The 14,298-nt window shown below is 35.6% G+C and overlaps 2 protein-coding genes across 3 annotated transcripts in view; one reads left to right on the plus strand and one right to left on the minus strand.

The window, feature by feature from the left end:
- The window catches only part of ChLD3 (Chitin and LDLR binding deacetylase 3), a 105,951-nt gene extending 104,892 nt beyond the window's left edge, over positions 1 to 1,059 (plus strand). For both annotated transcript variants that reach the window (XM_070106380.1, XM_070106381.1), the window contains 2 exons: positions 11 to 527; positions 581 to 1,059. In XM_070106380.1, the coding sequence (XP_069962481.1) occupies positions 11 to 527; positions 581 to 859 (796 nt within the window). In that variant the 3' untranslated portion in view covers positions 860 to 1,059. The remainder of the gene's footprint in view (positions 1 to 10; positions 528 to 580) is intronic.
- Positions 947 to 1,596, minus strand: LSm7 (U6 snRNA-associated Sm-like protein LSm7). Its single transcript, XM_014245632.3, has 2 exons — positions 1,436 to 1,596; positions 947 to 1,373 (listed from the first exon to the last, which is right to left on the minus strand). Exons 1-2 carry the CDS (start codon positions 1,451 to 1,453, stop codon positions 1,053 to 1,055), a joined length of 339 nt encoding a protein of 112 aa, XP_014101107.1. The 5' UTR covers positions 1,454 to 1,596; the 3' UTR covers positions 947 to 1,052.
- Between the last annotated feature and the right edge of the window lie 12,702 nt (positions 1,597 to 14,298).

Genomic DNA, 14,298 nt, shown 5'->3' on the forward strand with positions numbered 1-14,298 from the left:
AATTTTACAGACATCGCGGTCCGGAGATATGGTGGTCAAAAAATGCCACTATTGAAGACTGGTTCGATGAAATGGTTGGTCAAGCAAACATTCTAAATCGTTTTGCGAATATACGAATGGAAGATATTCGAGGGATGCGTGTACCATTTCTTCGTATTGGTTGGAATAGACAATTTTTAATGATGAAAGAGTTTGGTTTTGTATACGATGCTTCGATGGTGGCCCCATTTAGTAATCCCCCACTTTGGCCATATACGCTGGACTTTAAAATGCCTCACACTTGCACAGGTCAGAATTGCCCGTCTAGAAGCTATCCAGGCATTTGGGAGATTGTGATAAATCAGTTAGAAGTAGGCGATTTCACATGTGGTATGATAGATAGCTGCCCATCTCAACTGAATGGCGACGATGTGTATCGCATGCTAAGCCACAACTTTAAACGACATTATTTGTCGAATCGTGCTCCATTCGGATTATATTTCCACGCCACATGGTTCAATAATAATAATTACTTGGAGGCATTTCTGGTAAAACAAAGCAATAAGCTAAAATATAAATTAATAAACATATCTGTTTATAGCGTTTTATGGATGACCTGCAAAAACTTTCAGATGTATATTTTGTAACACAACAGCAAGTTATACAATGGATGCGTCGACCAAAAATTACTCCACACTTAAATACATTTGATCCATGGGGTTGTAAACCACGTCAGTGGGAATCTCCGGAAGTAGCTTGCAGTATCCCAAATACTTGTAAACTACGAAGTCGGGTCTTGCAGCAAGATAGATATTTATATACTTGTAACGAATGCCCAACACAATATCCTTGGATACGTAATGAATTTGGTTTAGATTAGTATTCTTTGCTATTTTCTTTAGTATATTTTTATATTATACAAATATTACTTTATATATGAAATTACTTTTAAGTTTCCTTAAATTAGTTCTTTTTAATAATTCATATTTTATTTAAAAAAACATAAAAAAGATTAAATGTTGTAACATATGAAACTTAAGTTTTGATATGGAACTATTAATAAATTTTAATAATTATGCATCTTGTGTAATAAATGGATTAGGTATGGATTCCATACCATCTTGAGGACAAATGAGCACTAACGCAGTGCCTCGGCATACAACTAAACCTAAACTACGTGTTTCTTCAGCTAACTTAAATGGTTCGTCTACGTCCCTTAGGTACTCAACGGTATTATCTAGGACTAAGTTAAGTAATGCATCATATCCTTTTAATATGCCTGCTGCTTCGCGCCCGCCTGCAAATTTAACTCGAATTTGTTTTTCCAAATATTTCGAAAGATCCAAGATTGATTCTTTGCGTCGCTTTTCCTTCCCATCGTTTCCACTGCTTGTCTGCTTATTAAATATACTTATTGAACTTGCAAGTTTTTAATTGTAAAATCCAATTTACTCACCTTTGGTTTTTCTGTCATTTTATTAGAATAATTGAATTAATATGTACTTAACACCACTTAAAAGCGGGGAATAACATGCATCATATTTGTTTACGTGAGGTTATAATAGGGATAGGAAAGTCGACTCTGACTTTGGTCAGGAATCGATCTTTAACTTAAAATAATCGACTTTTTAGAATCGAGTTTGAATGCTTCAAGTCGATTAAAATCGATTCTCACTAATTGACTTCGACTTTTCTGTCAACAGTTATAACATTCGATGGTATTACAGTTTGTATCGTTTTCATGTACCGACTCTTATATATTTTTTATACTTTATCGTTAAACTAACCTCTTTCTCATTGGACATACATAAATATCATCGCTGGTATTCTTGGTAACCGTTTTAAATAAGCATAGTATAACATAACTGACCGAAATATAATTGTTTAATTTTTAAAAAAGTCGACTTGAGAGTCGACTTTTAGCAATGATTAATCGACTTTAAGAGTCATAGAATTCTAAGTCGAATCTAGAATCGAAAGTCGACTTTTCGCGCGCTGTTACCATCCCTAGGCTATAATTGTCATAATTGTCAAACGAACTAATGGATTACGCCGCATCTCCACAGTCAATGAAAATTGCTAACCACCTATCAAATAAATTGCGTTTGAGGTTGACTATGTTCTTGTGTATTGTGTGGATATTTGCTATCATGAAATATTCATTCTCAAAATGGACTACTGTCGAGCTGTTATGACGCATGTTTAAGCTTTTTAACCGTTTAAAAATTTGATGAGGAAAACAAAAATTTATGTGGAGATTAAAATAAGGGAAAACTTTGGTATACCGTCCCAGGCTTTCGGGGATAAAATAGGCATGAGAAGATAGAGGAGATCCTCCAGATCAAGAATATATGTAGAAACTGTGTAGCCGCGGGAAACTTATAGTTTTCGAGATATTTACGTTTAAAGTTGAAAATTTCAACTATATAAATTACGCATTATTTCGATTTCAAATAAATTATACACTTATATTTTTCACTTTTATATCCACTAACACTTCACTCATTCGTTTGTACACATTTATTTTACATTATATAGTGCAAAAATAGTTTAATTTAATATATAAACTATTGTTAAATTCTATTAATTCTGGCAATAACAAAAGGGTTGCAAAATGTCAAATAACCAGTGTTACCTTATCGACATCTTTTGAAAATGAACTGAAAGAGATGAAAACAGATAATACCCCAAATACAGGAATCCAAAACCTAGAAAAATAAACTATTAGAGAGCATTGATGTTGTACCCTCTATGACAATATTACTTTTTCTTCTAGAACTTCTTTTTGCGTTGCCTTCGGCCGCCCTTAAAAAAATAACCCTGGTCGGTCCAACACCTGGGTGTACTAAAGTCTTTTCGCGTAGAACTTCTTTTTGCGTTGGCGGCCTTCGGCCGCGCTTCAAAGAAAAATCACCCTGGTCGGTCCTACACCGAGGTGTACCAAAGACTTTTCGCGTAGAACTTTTTGCGAGGAGAACCTCCAGATCAAGAATATATATAGATATAGCCGCGGAAAAATTATAGTTTTCGAGATACTTACGTTTAAAGTTGAAAATTTCAACTATTCAAATTACGCATTTTTTCGATTACAAATAAATTATACACTTATATTTTTCACTTTTATATCCACTAACACTTCACTAATTCGTTTGTACACATTTATTTTACATTATATAGTACAAAAATAGTTTAATTCACTGTTTGAATTATTGTTAAATTGTATTAATTCTGACAATAACAAAAGGGTTGCAAAATGTCAAATAACCAGTGTTACCTTATCAACATCTTTTGTAATTGAACTGAAAGAAATGTCAATATATAATACCCTAAATACAGCAATCCAAAACCTAGAAAAATAAACTATTAGGGAGCATTGATGCTAAGTATTATGTTATACACTCTATGATAATATTACTTTTTCTTGTAGAAACCGAAGTTTTTTTGTACAGAACTTTTTTTTGCGTTGTACAGAACTTTTTTCCCTTCAAAAAACTAATCCTGGTCGGTCCAACACCGGGATGTACCAAGGTTTTTTCGCGCAGATATTATTTTTGCGTTCGGGGCTTTCGGCCGCGTTTCATAAAAAATTACCCTGGTCAGCTCAACACCGGGATTTATCAAGTGAATAAAACTAAAAAAATTATTAGTGTCCATCAACCATTATGGTTCTAGGGTATAATCTCTACCTTTTCATACTCTCGCAACTTGTTGCTACAGAGTATAATAGTTTGGTTCACCTAACGGTTGTTTGTATATATATAAATGATCACGATAAAGAGACGAGTTGAAATCCGGCTGACTGTCTGTCCGTCCGTCCGTCCGTCTGTGCAAGCTGTAACTTGAGTAAAAATTGAAATATCTATATGAAACTTGGTACACATGTTTCTTGGTACCGTAAGACGGATAGTATTTCAGATGGGCGTAATCGGACCACTGCCACGCCCACAAAACGCCATTAAACAAAATCAAATAAATTGCCAAAACTAAGCTCCACAATAAGATACAAGACTCATAGTTGGCATACATGATAAATTTGGGAGGGGCATCTACAGTTGAATTTTTTTTTAATTGGACGTGATCGCGCCCCGTTATAAATTAAATGTGCATATCTCCTATACCACTAAATCTATAATAACAAAATTTACTGGGAACAAATGTTTTTAGTATCTCTATCGACGGTGTGAAAATGGGTGAAATTGGCGGAGAAGCCCGCCCACTTCCCATATAACGGTACTGTTTAAAACTACTAAAAGGGCGATATATCAAGCACTAAACAAGCCAGAGACATTAAATATTATCTTTGGGATGGTATAAGATGATTTTATAGGAACCACGGTTAAAATTAGATAGTGGGCATGGCACCGCCCACTTTTAGGTAAAAACCCAAATCTTGGGATCTGCTTAACCGATTTCAAAAAAATTCGGTACATAACGTTATTTTCATATTTCTATGTTATAGTGCGAAAATGGGCGGAATCGGATTACAACCACTCCTATTTCCCATATAACATCATTTTAAATTCCATCTGATTTTTTCACTTTCCAGTATACAAATCAAGCAACAATTATTATATCGGCTTAAAACTTTGCGTGAATAATACGCTTAAAGTATGCCACCTTGTGACCAAAAATTATCTAAATTGAACCAAAACTGTTCAAGCCCCTAGGTACTGAATATGTGAACCCCAGTGCCTATAGTTGACTTTTTACCGAATATGTCGGGTCACATAGAATAAGGCCGTAAGATCCATTTAACTTTGCTAGAGAACTTAGTTCTTTCTTACTTGTTTATTTTATTTCGCTTCGTTTCTTCGCAAAATATATTAATATGGCAACACTGGTTTTTTGACATTTACAACCCTTTTGTTATTGTCAAAATTAATAAAATTGATGAATGATTTAAATATTGAAATAAAGCTATTTTTGCAGCATATAATATAAAAAAAGTGTATAAAAACGAATTAGTGAAGTGTTAGGGATATAAAAGTGAAAAATATAAGTGTGTAAACGTACTTAAAATAGTTAAAATTTTCAACTTTAAACATAAATATCTCGAAAACTTCAAGTTTCCCGCGTTTATATATTCTTGATCTGGAGGCTCTCCTCTATCCGTTCATACCTATTTTATTCCCTTGGGACGGTATACTAAAGCCGACCCGAAAAAAGTAAAAACTTACATATAATATTTCGATAAATGTATTTTCTGGAAAAATAAGATTTTATGTTTTTAAACTTAAATAATTTATGCATACAGTTTATTTACCAATTCACTAATTAAATATGATGATAAATATTTACATATGCTAACTATTTAATATTTAAAATATTAACAATACATATACATACATATGTATCTATTTAATAAATATTTTCCATGTTTTGTTAAAATTTGTGTTTTGAATATTACTTTGTAAAATTTCAGTTTACGCAACAGAACATAAAACATTGGCATCTTTGTTGTGATCATGCCACCGAAGCTACGCATGTACCTGGCCTTACCTTGTTGCTTCTCTAAATTTGTTTGCAAATGAAAACTGCTCTGTCAAACCACCAGAATGACAGGATACTGCAATGTATGGCGTGAAATGTAATTAGACATCAATAGCTAAACATTCGCTACATACTACATAAAGGCGATGTCCCAATGCTGGCTGGCTTTACTTGCTCTGCTGTCTGAACTGTCAAAACGGAATAAAACTATAAAAGAACATATGAATCATTGTAAAAGACTTCAAGTAATTAAAGAATCAGCTGTTTTCCTATGTGTGTGAAACAGCTATGATCACCTGATAGAATCTGCCTTTTTGTGACACAGAGATGTAAATAAAAGGAATGTATTGTAGTTTAACAACTTGTTTGTGAACATGTTTTTGTAATGAAGAATATTAATGAAAACTTTGGAGAATATTTTCGAAACGAAAGATTATTATATATTTATTGCTTTTCCTCCCCACCTCTGAGGTTGCAATATAGGCGCGTTACCGATCTTTTTTGGGTGTTCGGTTCCTCAGGAGGCCTATATTCATCCATATAATATATACAGTTCTAAAACAATCTACTTTTCATAACAATTATAACTCGAAAAGATATATACATATAATCATGTACATGAATCAGGTTCATGAATATTAATTACGTTAACAATATAAGTGTAAATATTCAACTTGATTTAAACAAAAACGAAAATAAATATATTAAAATCAGGTACAATTCAATTGTATTCATGAACAAATATAAGTGAAAACAATCTACTTGTATTAATTTTAACAAAAAAAAAGATATATAAAAAATGAGGTACAATTCAGGAACAATAACAATAATCAAAACAATCCATTAAGTAATAAATAATATTAACAAAATATTCTAAATCGCCCACAGCGAAATACTAAATAAAAAAAACCCTATCAAAGGAATAGTGGTGGAGAGAAGGGTTTTATACTTGGTACACGATATACTTAGGAAACAAAAAAATATTTAATAATAGGCGTACAAACCTAATCACAAAAATTCTCATTTCAAAATCATAGATCCAGGTAACTATGGACATTTCGACTTCTGGTCGGGTTCTACACCGGACATTGCAGGCTTAACAAGCATTTATTTAACATGGGCTTGGTCTCCTCTGCAAACTGCCGGTTCTGCGACATGGAGTCGGAAACCCCAGAACACCTACTAATGGACTGCACAGCTGTCTGCAGACGTAGAGTCAAGGCCCTGGGATCCATGTTTCCAAACATGGATCGCATCGCCTCATTGGCGCCTAGCAGTATATTGGAGTTCATCAATACGCTAGGGCTAGATGAGTCGCTGTGACTTAGGGGAGGGCACAATAGCTATGGAAATGCGGCCTTCGGATAAACATTTTGACAATTATAAAGCAATGAAGACTGACAGACACATATATAAATTCCGACACATATAGCCAGACAAACGGACGTGATGACTAGTTATGTGAAACACACAAGAACTTAACGGTTTTGAAATCACTTTGTTTCACTTTTTTGTTAAAAGCATTTTCTTTTATTTTTAGGAATCAAAACAACCGAAAAATATTATATAAAATATATGTAATAAAAACATTCTTGAAGTTATAAATTTTAAAACATAACACGGCAACACATTATGGCGAATTTGTGTCATTTGGACGTTTAGTAATAGAATATTGGTTGGCAGCTCGTACCAAGTGTGATTTTAGTGAAAATCTTAGGATTGGTTACTTGTCGAATTATAAAATGATATGAAGAGAAACTGAAAGCAGCTTTGCTTCAAGGGCTTGAAATTTCAAAAAATACTGTGTTCGCACCGACACAAAAATTCGTGTTTTCATAGGCAAAAGAGGTTTTCACGCGAAAACTTGTGTTTTCATCCATACAAAATCTGTCAAACGAAAACACAGTTTTCACTGAAAACCCCTTGAAAACTTACATTCCACTCATTATAATCGGTGCCTGCTTTAGGTTAATTGATATTATTATAATGCATATTGTGGCGAATACGAGTACCAGAACAAATCAGAATTGACGATAAACTGCCAGAAGCAGCCAGACAGCGAATTCGTAGTTGCCAGAATGTTCTAGTAGCGAACTTTTGTTAAAAATTTACTATATAAGGGCTGCTGAATTGTGCAGCAGGGACAGTTCTAATTAGAGTGTTGCTGTGTAAAGAGCAATTAAGCTATAAGCAATAAGTTGTAAGTTCGAATAGCGAGCAATAAGTGTTAGTAGTTGGAATTGGAAATAAAGATAAGTGTATAGCATTAAATTGGGACTTTAATTTAACAATCCAGTGATCGAGCTCAAGAGTGAGTTATAGTTAGACGATTTATCGAGGAATTCGTTACAATTGGTGTCAGAAGTGGGATTGTAAATTAATTCCCAAGGACATAATTATTTCAAAATGGCCAAGTTTAACGATATAAAGATTCCACAACTGAAAACGGAGCTGGAGCAACGTAGTTTGGCGACAAATGGATTAAAAACTGAATTACAATCACGGTTGAGAGAGGCCATGGAGACGGAAAACATTAATGTTGAGGAATATGTCTTTCACATGGAATTAGAGGAAGAGACAACAAAGATAGAAAAAATGGAAGAGACTCAATGCTCGTCAAAGATTGTGGACATAAACATGATTTTTGCTGCAATATCGCAGATGGGGAAAGAGATGTGAACGCAAATGTCGACACAATTTTAAGAGCAGGATGTACGTATGTCTCAAATGTCAACGCTAATGTCGACACAATTTAAGAGCAGGATACACGTATGTCTTAAATGGAAACGCGATTGTCAACGCATTTGGAAGAGCACTTCGCAGCGCAAGATGCACGTATATCATCGCAGGTGACCTCCCAAATAGCAGAAGTGTCCTCAAAAGATTTCGGAAGAGCGGGATAAAATTAAAACTGAAGTGGATGAATTGAGAGATCGTCTCCGTGAGCTACAATTAAATCGGCCAATTATGTCGTCAGCTTCTGCCAAGGTAAAATCTCCATCCTTTGATGGCACTGTTCCGTTCCACGTTTTTAAGCTTCAATTCGAAAAGACGGCATCTTCAAATACAACAGGAAGCAGATCTTTCAAATCGAGTTGCGAAATGGCCGCCAGAAAGCCAATGAGTCTCTGCAGGAGTTTTCTACAGAGATTGAGAGGTTAGCTCACTTAGCTTATGCACATAAATCCATGGAATACATTGAGGACACGAAAATTCAGACTTTCGTCAATGGAATACGAGATAACACTACACGATCGCTGCATTAGTATGTTCAAAATTAACGTTTGCAGAAACCGTTTCGTATTCTCTGACACAGGAAACTGCATCTCTGCTTTGCAATCAAAATTTAAAGCTCACAGACTAGAAATAGAGGAACACACTTGGGTGAACCAATAACTTGAAAAAATGGACAACATGCAGAAAGCACTGGAAAAATCTACGGAAACGCATAAGAAAAATGATGGTGTGCTTAAATGCTTCAACTGCGGAAAAAGTGACCATATTGCATGCAACTGTAACCAGCCCAATAATCCAGTTGGACGTAAACGCAAAGCTGAGGAAGATCAAGCAAATGTCAAATCAAACCAATCGTTAAACTAAAGCGAGCCAGCCAAAAAGGGCACGGGCTGGCTCCCGAAAGCAAATGCCCTGTAATCTCCATTTCACAAATAAGCTGGAATACGAGTAACGTTACCGTTAGTGGATGTGTAGACGGTAAAAAGCGCATACTGACTGTGGATACGGGCGCATCACATTCCATAATTCGATCTGATCTGGTTGAGAAAGAAGTGAGACCGTTAGCTGAGGCAAAGTTGCGTACTGCAATTAGAGAAGATACCCTAGTTCTCGGAAAGGTAACGTGCGAGATCGTAATTGGAAAGGCATCCGTGTTACACAATTTTATAGTGGCAGATATCGTTGACGAAGTCATAATTGGACTAGACTTTCTAGAGAATCAAGGAATCGATATTGACATGAAAAACAGGAATATGTCCTATGGAAATATGGAAGTGCCACTTATGTTCGGTTCCGATAATAAGTACAACGTTAGACGAGTGATAGCAACAGAGAGCCAGTTGAGCCCACAAAAGAGTCTACACCAAACTTACTTATAGGCAAAACCCTGGCTATGACAAGACAAGATAAACGTGTTTCGGTAAGAGTACTTAATGAGTGCAAGTTACTAATCAAACTCTCCAAAGGAGCTGTATTAGGGCGGTGTCAAGAGATTGAGACCGTGATAAATTGCGAAATAGGTCTTGAGAACGATTCCATGGACAAAAACGATATATCGAGTGAAATTAACGCATGGACTGAGGAACTAGAGGCAAACTATCAAACTATGGCTAAACAACTTCTTCTCAGATACTCATCCATATTTGATAAAGACGATGCCAAACCAGGAAGCACCAAAGTTGTGAAACATTTTATTAACACAGGTGATGCAAAACCAATCCGCCAGGCTTCTCGAAGCGTTCCTTTAGCAAAACGTGAAATTGTAAGCCACACCATACGTGAAATGAGCGAAAGCGGCGTAATCGAACCATCAGAGAGTCCGTGGAGCTCACCTGTAGTACTTGTGAAGAAGAAAGATGGCACCATGAGATTTTTTGTGAACTATAGAAGGTTGAATGATGTAACGAAGAAAGACAGTTATCCACTACCTAGAATCGATGATACACTGCACTCGTTAACAGGCACAAAATGGTTCTCAACAATTGATTTGAAAAGTGGTTATTGGCAAGTGGAGGTAAACGAAGAAGACAAAGAAAAGACGGCTTTCAGCGTTGGAGATGGTCTATGGCAATTTACCGTAATACCCTTTGGATTATGTAACGCTCCTGGTACTTTTGAGAGACTTATGAACCAGGTACTCAAAGGATTACACTGGAAGACCTGTTTGGTATACCTCGACGATATCGTCGTGCTGGGTAAAAGCTTCGATGAACACCTTAAGAACTTGGAAGAGGTTTTCCAACGGATAGCTAGCGCTGGTCTGAAGCTGAGTCCAAAGAAGTGTTCCCTTTTCAAAAAGGAAGTAAGCTACTTAGGACACAAAGTGACAACGGAGGGCATTTGCAAAGCGAATGAAAAGATGGAAGCAGTAAGAGATAGGCCCGCTCCTAAAAATTAAGATGAATTGCGGAGTTTCCTTGGACTGTGTACTTATTATAGACGATTCGTTCCAAATTTTGCCAGCGTAGCTAGTAGCCTCCATGAACTCACGAAAAAGAACAGAGTTTTTAAATGGAATAAAGAACAGGAAGTGGCTTTCCAAACTTTGAAGAAACGGTTAAGTACTGCGCCAATGTTAGCATACCCGGTCCCAGGATCAACGTTTATTTTGGATACGGATGCTAGTGGATTTGCAGTAGGAGGCGTTCTATCACAAGAAATAGTAGTCATGGAAATGCTGATGCCATGTCCCGCCGTCCCTGTAATCTGGAATGCAGACATTGCTCAAAAGCTGAGGCTAAAGAAGACATTATAGATGTCCGATAGATGTCAGACACTTATTGGGCACAATGGAATAGTTTGAAGTTAGTGTCTGGCTGCTTGCATAGCGTATGGGAAAGCGAAAATGGGCAAAGTTCACAAGCTCTGATGATTGTTCCAAAAGTAAGAATTTCTGAAGTTCTCAACGAGCTGCACAACGGTCCAAGTGGAGCACACATGGGTATCAATAAAACCTTGGAGAAATTAAAACAAAGATTTTATTGGGTTGGTTGTCGTCAATCAGTTACGGAGTGGATCGCCAATTGTATCGAGTGCATTGCTGCTAAAGGGCCGCGGCCCAGAAGTCATGATCAGATAAAGCAGTACAATTCAGGTGCATCGTTTGAGCGAGTAGCCATGGATGTAGCTGGTCCATTTCCTATCAGTAAATTAGGAAACAGATATGTTTTGGTAGTCATGGACTATTTCAGCAAATGGCCAGAGGTATACGCAATTCCTAACCAAGAGGCAGGAACAGTAGCGGATATATTCATCAACAATTGGGTATCGAGATATGGTGTTCCAATAGAATTACATTCTGACCAAGGGAGAAATTTTGAATCAGCTCTATTACAGGAGATATGCCAGAAGCTGGGTATCCGGAAAACCCGTATAACTGCACTACATCCGCAGTCCGATGGCATGGTAGAACGATTCAATCGAACTTTCGAAGAACATTTGAGGAAAGTTGTGGCCAAGTATCAAAAAGATTAGGATACCTATATATCCTTGTTAGTGATGGCTTATCGGTCTGCTGTACATGAAACAACGGGGCAGACTCCAGCAAGGGTAATTTTTGGTAATGATCTTCGACTACCGATTGATTTAAAATTTGGAATAACCGCCAACGGAGGAAGGAATACTTAGGAATTCAATAGCATCCTAGAAGACGAGATGAGGGATATACATGCTATGGTGAGACAGCGCACCAAAATTATGAGCGATAAGATGAAAGCAAAATACGACAAGGCAATAAACTCTGAGGGTTTTATTGAAGGCGATTGGGTATTGTTATATAACCCACAACGAAAGAAAGGGTTATCTCCCAAATTACAGTGTAATTGGGAAGGACCATACCAGGTTATTAAACGACTCAATGATGTAGTGTAGCGCATACAGACCATTAGAAGACCAAGGAATAAAATGAAGGTGGTTCATCTGGAACGGCTTGCAGCGTTTGGTACCGCAAATATGTCTAATCGGGACGATCAGACTTAGGTAGAGGGCAGTGTGGCGAACACAAATACCAGAACAAATCAGAATCGACGATCAACTGCCAGAAGCAACTAGCCAGCGAATTCGTAGTTGCCAGAATGTTCTAGTAGCGAACTTTTGTTAAAAATTTACTATATAAGTTCTGCTGAATTGTGCAGCAGGGACAGTTCTAATTAGAGTGTTGCCGTGTAAAGAGCAATTAAGCTATAAGCAATAAGTTGTAAACTCGAATATCGAACAATAAGTGTTAAGTTGTTGGCATTAGAAATAAAGATAAGTGTATAGCATTAAATTGGGACTTTAATTTAACAATCCAGTGATCGAGCTCAAGAGTGAGTTATAGTTAGACGATTTATCGTTAAATCCGTTACAATATTTTGCTAGCCCCAAATGTCAGTTGACAATTTGTTTACATTCTATAATTGGCCTAAACGTACCCTACAAGAAACTGCTGTTGGGTTCACCAATACACTCACATTTGATATGTCAGTACTGTTAATTTACATATGCATTTTTAAATTCAGAACTATCCACTTATTCTGGAGTTTTTCAGGGTGCTGGGAGTTTGGGAATGCATGTGATGGAGGAGAGGGCACAATAGACCCTAGGTCGCAGTGCATACCTCATTTGCAAATCTAATCTAATCCACTGATTGGAGAAAGATGTACGCAAAGCTATTGAGAGGAGGAGATGGCATCAAGTGAAAGTTTATTTTTATATTTTCATATTTTATTATATTTTTTGTTGCATTTTTTTTATATTTAAGTATATTGTTATAACTAATTTTGATAACGCAGAGCTATTGAAAGGAGAAGATGGCACCAAGTGACAATTTATTTTTATATTTTCATATTTTATTATATTTTTTGTTGCATTCCTTTAAATATTTAGGTATATTATTATAAATAATTTTGATTAAAAGTTTAAAATTTATTAAAAAAATAAAAATGATTTATCTACTGCGCAAAAGAATTTTTCACTTCTGATATCGTTTCAGTCATAACTGACAATTTTCAGCTATGACGGATTTATGGGCAGCAATGACTCAGAAAAAACAAAACAAACAAACAAAAAGTAAACAAGGATTCTTAAGAAAATGATAGAAACTGTGTTCTGCGCGCTGACAAATTTTTGCAGCTATAACTGTCATATTACCCATCAGATGACCGTCACTGTTCTTGTAGGGTACATAACAAATGTAAACAAATAGATGTGTGAACTGTCAATGAAAACTCATCGAAAACACACTTTGGTTCCACAATCCACAAATTGTGTTTACAAGAGGATTTCAATTCGGTGCGAACATAGTATAAATCTATGTTCTTTTTGCTTCCGCTTTCGATAATAGCTATTGTAACCATGGTTGCCCGTTGGGCGAAATGTACCAATTTATGTACTTATTTTTTACTGGACGGGTAAAATTTAGCTAACTGGTTACCGATAGGTTATCAGTAATTAATGCATTAGTTTTCGGATAGGTTATTTTTGTTCTAGCCTCTCCTCTTTCACTCCACGTTGGTATGATTATCTTACTCGCTCCCTCTTATTGTTTTTGAGTAAATTCTACATACATATGTTTTACTGTTCTAATTTCCTAACTAATTTTGAAAACTATCTGTTACTCTTTGGTTAACAGCGTCCTTTTTATTGCCTATTTGTTTGGTTAGTCATCTGTTACAGAAAACAGTTCGTTCGGTTATTGCTATGGTTACGGTTACCTATAATTTACAGAAAACTGGTTCATAGGTTATTTGATTGGTTAGCCATTTCCTTCAGAAAACTGGTTCATCGGTTACCTCATCAGCTTCTATAGGTTATTGGGTTGGTAATTCACCTTATAAATAAAATAATTCAGATTCTCATTTAAGTTTTTTTTTTTAATTTTATACATTTTATACATTATGGTTTTATTTTTCCTTTCTATTCTTATAAACTTTTAGTAATTATTTTAGTTAAGTTTTGAATTACTAGCATTTATATATATGTACATGTATATATTTTTATACATTACAGACAAAATTTTCTTTCTTACAAAATTTTTAAAAATGTTTAGTAATTATTTTAGATAATATTTCAAATATTAACATTTATACTTTTATATGTACATTACAAACTAAA

The sequence above is a fragment of the Bactrocera oleae genome, chromosome 3 (genome assembly GCF_042242935.1).
Source record: "Bactrocera oleae isolate idBacOlea1 chromosome 3, idBacOlea1, whole genome shotgun sequence".
NCBI classification, from domain to species: Eukaryota; Metazoa; Arthropoda; class Insecta; order Diptera; family Tephritidae; genus Bactrocera; species Bactrocera oleae.